The 3,943-nt window shown below is 48.2% G+C and overlaps 1 protein-coding gene across 1 annotated transcript; it reads right to left on the bottom strand.

Annotated features, from left to right (window-relative positions):
- Positions 1–3,686, bottom strand: UTP11 (UTP11, small subunit processome component). Its single transcript, XM_026043340.1, has 8 exons — positions 3,624–3,686; positions 3,446–3,507; positions 3,231–3,333; positions 3,012–3,125; positions 2,354–2,447; positions 1,916–2,046; positions 829–939; positions 1–284 (listed from the first exon to the last, which is right to left on the bottom strand). Exons 1-8 carry the CDS (start codon positions 3,684–3,686, stop codon positions 201–203), a joined length of 762 nt encoding a protein of 253 aa, XP_025899125.1. The 3' UTR covers positions 1–200.
- Between the last annotated feature and the right edge of the window lie 257 nt (positions 3,687–3,943).

The following is a 3,943-nucleotide window of genomic DNA, read 5'->3' on the forward strand; positions in this document are numbered from 1 at the left end:
TGTAAACACCATGAGGATAAACTGATTTATTAATCCATTAATTAGATACATGTTTATAGCTACAGAAGGCCCAGAGTAATTTGTTTTGACATGGTGTTAAGATTGCAGTGGAAGCCAGACTGATGTTGATGCTGTATCGGTACTTCTTAAAGAGAATCTTCCTTCTAAACAAAGGTTACATTAATTACTTCATGGAACAATTAGCGTTTCCGCTGAAATTTGAACTTGTAAATAGCTGGACTGTTTGTTGTCTCTTTCTTCACCTTCACTTTCTGTGTTTTATCCTGAAGGAGAGGAGAAAAAAAAAAGGGAAAAAAGTCCTGAAATAAGTAACACAAACCCTGCCTGTGACTGAAGAGGTATTAGTGACAAGTGAACATGTTCCACTATTCAGATAGGGTTAATAATTCCATTTGCTTTTCTGACTTTGGTTTGTCAGGTACAATCTATTTGGCTCATGGGCACCAGAAGGTGGCAAGCCCCACTAAAACAAGCATTTTTTTGGTCACTAGGATTTAAAAGATTTTCTTGTAACCTACAGAACTGCTTCCTTCCCTCGGATGCTACTTGAAAGCATTATTGGGGTACTTGAGAGGTGACAGCAATAGTATTTGTTAAGTCTTTGTCCTTTCTAATAGGGTTCAGTTGTGATAGCAGATAAAAGTTACTAGTCTTGTTACAAATGGAATGCTCTGAAGCCCTCTCCTTGCATTTTTCATGCCAAAGTTAGTTTTAGCAGTCACCTAGAAAAGTCAGTATAAGACTGAAGTAATATACGTAAAACTAGACTTAAAAACAGTACAGATCCCAAAACAAAACAGCCCTCACCAAAAGGTCTTTGCGTGTCTGAATCTTCTGTGCAATTACAAACATGGTCTTTTCTCGCTCAATTCGCTGCTTCAGGAGGTCATACTGATTCTTCCTTTGTTGGGCTAATTTCTGAAGAAGAATAAAAAGCATTTTTAACACAAAGAAACAAAACGTTAGTCTGGAACCGACCTCAGAGGTTTTTTAGCATTTTAAATCTTAACAGTTTTACTGAAGAATGTTGCTTTTATTCTGTGGCTAGATTCCAGAAAATTGTGTAACATCTTTATCAGACTTGAGGTTTTCTAGTTAGGGCTTGATTCTCCTTGCTTGTTTTAATCTCTTAAATCTAAACCAGAGGGAGGAAAAAAAAAAAAAAAAAAACTTCTAACTTGGCTTGGATAATGTGGAGCCTTGTTTGGTAGGTGGTCTCTAGAAACATATATATATTTTTTAAAGTCATCTGAACTTCAATGTTGGGTATGAGAGAAAATTTTAACTCTGAAAGGAAAGCTCAAAACTTTTAGTCAGAGTAAGGCAAAAAATCCTGAAGTGCCTAGAAATTACACAGGGGCCACCCAACATGCAGTTTGTTTGGTCATGTTTATCTGCTAAGAACTGATGGCTTTCCCAGCACAAAATGGTATTTCTGCAGGTGTGATTTAAGTAGCAACATCCAAAAAGAACAGTTCCCAACACGCTTACAATATGACTCAGACATTCAGAAATGATATATCCATCTAAAACTTGTCTAGCTGCTTTACTGATAAGTCAATCAGAAAGCTGGCAACAAGGCAGGCATCTGAATCACAGGACAACAGACTACAAATTTACTAATTGTCGATTTTTAGACAACTTTATCTCACATCTACTGACTCAAGCTTGTAAGACAGTCCACTACATCAAAGCTACTTAGGCATTTACAGTGCTAAAGCCAAGTTTAGTTACTTCTAGGACTGAACCACCATGTCTCTAATACAAATTCTAGGAAAAGAGAAACACTTTGTGCTCCTCCAAAACATTCCAGTGAATCTTTTTGAGGACTTATTGCATCAAATATGTGAAGTGTAAAGGGCTCTGTAATCCAAATAGTGGCAGCACAAACTACCTTTAGGTGGGCAGGATCAGTAGCTCCTTTCAGCGACTCTTTCTGTAACGTTGCAATGGTCGGGCGGTTGTACACTCTGTCCACCAGCTCCGGAACGGTGTTCAGGTGAGTTGCAATATCAAACTCTTGAACTAAAAAAAGAGAAAAAAAAAAAGGAATGACAACTTCTCAAAACATCTGGTCTAATACCCAACAAACCATCCAAATGTAGCTCATGTACAGTCAGTAATGGAGACAGCCCTAGGGAGACAGCTCCTGTGGAACAAGATGCCACCCTTAGTTACCAAAAAAGATGCTCTGAGCACTTAAAATACTTTCCTAAAATAGAATAATGATATATGACAACAGCATAAAGGAAGCACTGTGGCATTTTACAGCTGTTACACAGTCTGAAAGGAAAGGTCAAAAAGCCTTGGACAAAGCCTGTATGTGTCTTGCCTTCTTTTTTGGTATCAAAGAAGAACACGTGCTTGTTGGGCTGCTTCCCCTCCGCGTCCAGGAGATGGAGCTCCGACTTCAGCCTTTCGATTTTCTGCAGAAAGGAAAAGTTGATCTCAGTTTTGATAAACAGCTGTAACAAAGTGGATTGAGTCTCCTTGAAGGAAATTCTTGATTGTTTTTCAAAAGCATCTGCACCTAAACATTTCTTCTTGTTTTAATGTTCCTTAAACTTATCTAGTCTATATTTATACTGTCTCCTCAAAACCTTCCCAGGTAACTTACAATAATTTCCAGCATCACCTAGTCAAATATGTGCAAATCATTTTCCAAAGATGACTGACCTGATGGTGGACAAAACAGAAAGGATTACCCTGAACGTACTAGCAAAGGGCTGACAGAAAATCCAAAGCTGATTTTCTTGAGCTTTTTTTGTATGTGGAGAACACTTCAGTATAGTTCCATCAGCAATGAGGTGGGGAGTATTATTGAACAAGGATATGGAACAAACGGTTTTCAGGGGTCAAACGTTTGCTGTCTGCCCAGCACATCACCCCATTTCAGTGACAGGCCTCTACCCTCGCTACGTGTGAGAGGCACCTGGGCCTCTACGGCTACGGGAGAGGCACCGGGGCACCCGGGTGTGCGGCGACGTTACCTTGGCTTCCGCCACCCGCTTCATCTCCACGTACTTGAGGTCCTGCGTCCTCATCACTTTGGCCTGCTCGGGCGTCACCTCGTCCTTGGGCTGCTTGACCACGTGAACGCCATCCTGGAAGCGGAGGGCAGGGGGGGCTCAGCCGGGTCGGCGGGGCCCGGGGACCCCTCTGTGCTGTGCGGGGTCCGCTCGTGCCCCCCGGCAGGGCCCGGTGCCCACCTGCAGGCTGCTGCGGACCATCTGGAAGTAGAACTCGTCGGGGTTGCGCTCCAGCGCCTTCCTCTGCAGCGCGCGCAGCGCATCCTGCTTCTTGCGGTAGTCGCTGCGGGGGGAGCGGGGCGGCGGTGAGGCCGGGTCGGGCCGGACCGGGCCCGGTGGCGGGGCAGGCCGGGCCCGGCGGCGCGGTACGGGGGGGGGGGGGGGTGGTCACTCACTCCGCTCGCAGCCGGTAGTCCTTCTTCTTCTCCAGCAGCCCCAGCTTCCGCCGCGCCGCCGGCTACGGAACACGCGGCGCCGCGTCAGCGCGCGGGGAGCGCCGCCAGGCCCGGCCAGGCCCGGCGGCGGCGCGGACCGGGGCAGGGGCGGAACCGCGCGCAGGGGGCTCGCACCGACCTGTGCTCGCTCGCGGTGCGGGCGCTGCCCCGACTTGGCGGCTTTCCTGAAGGCGGCCGACATGGCGGCGGCGGCGGCGGCCACGCGCGGCGCCTGCTCCCGCACCGGCGGAAACGCCCCGCCCCCGGAGACCACGCCCACCTCGGCGGCCCCGCCCAGGCGAGCACGCCCACCCTGACGGATACGCCCCCGCCCCAGAGGCCCCGCCCCGCATCAGGCAGCGCAGCGTGCAGGGAGGGCGGGGCGGGAGCACGCTTGTCTCCATGGCGACCGGCGGCTCGCGCCGCCCGCCCCGCCCCGCCCCGGCCGCCGCCGGGACC

Source organism: Nothoprocta perdicaria, unplaced genomic scaffold (assembly GCF_003342845.1).
Source record: "Nothoprocta perdicaria isolate Ctin4 unplaced genomic scaffold, notPer1 scaffold_33, whole genome shotgun sequence".
Classification (NCBI taxonomy): domain Eukaryota; kingdom Metazoa; phylum Chordata; class Aves; order Tinamiformes; family Tinamidae; genus Nothoprocta; species Nothoprocta perdicaria.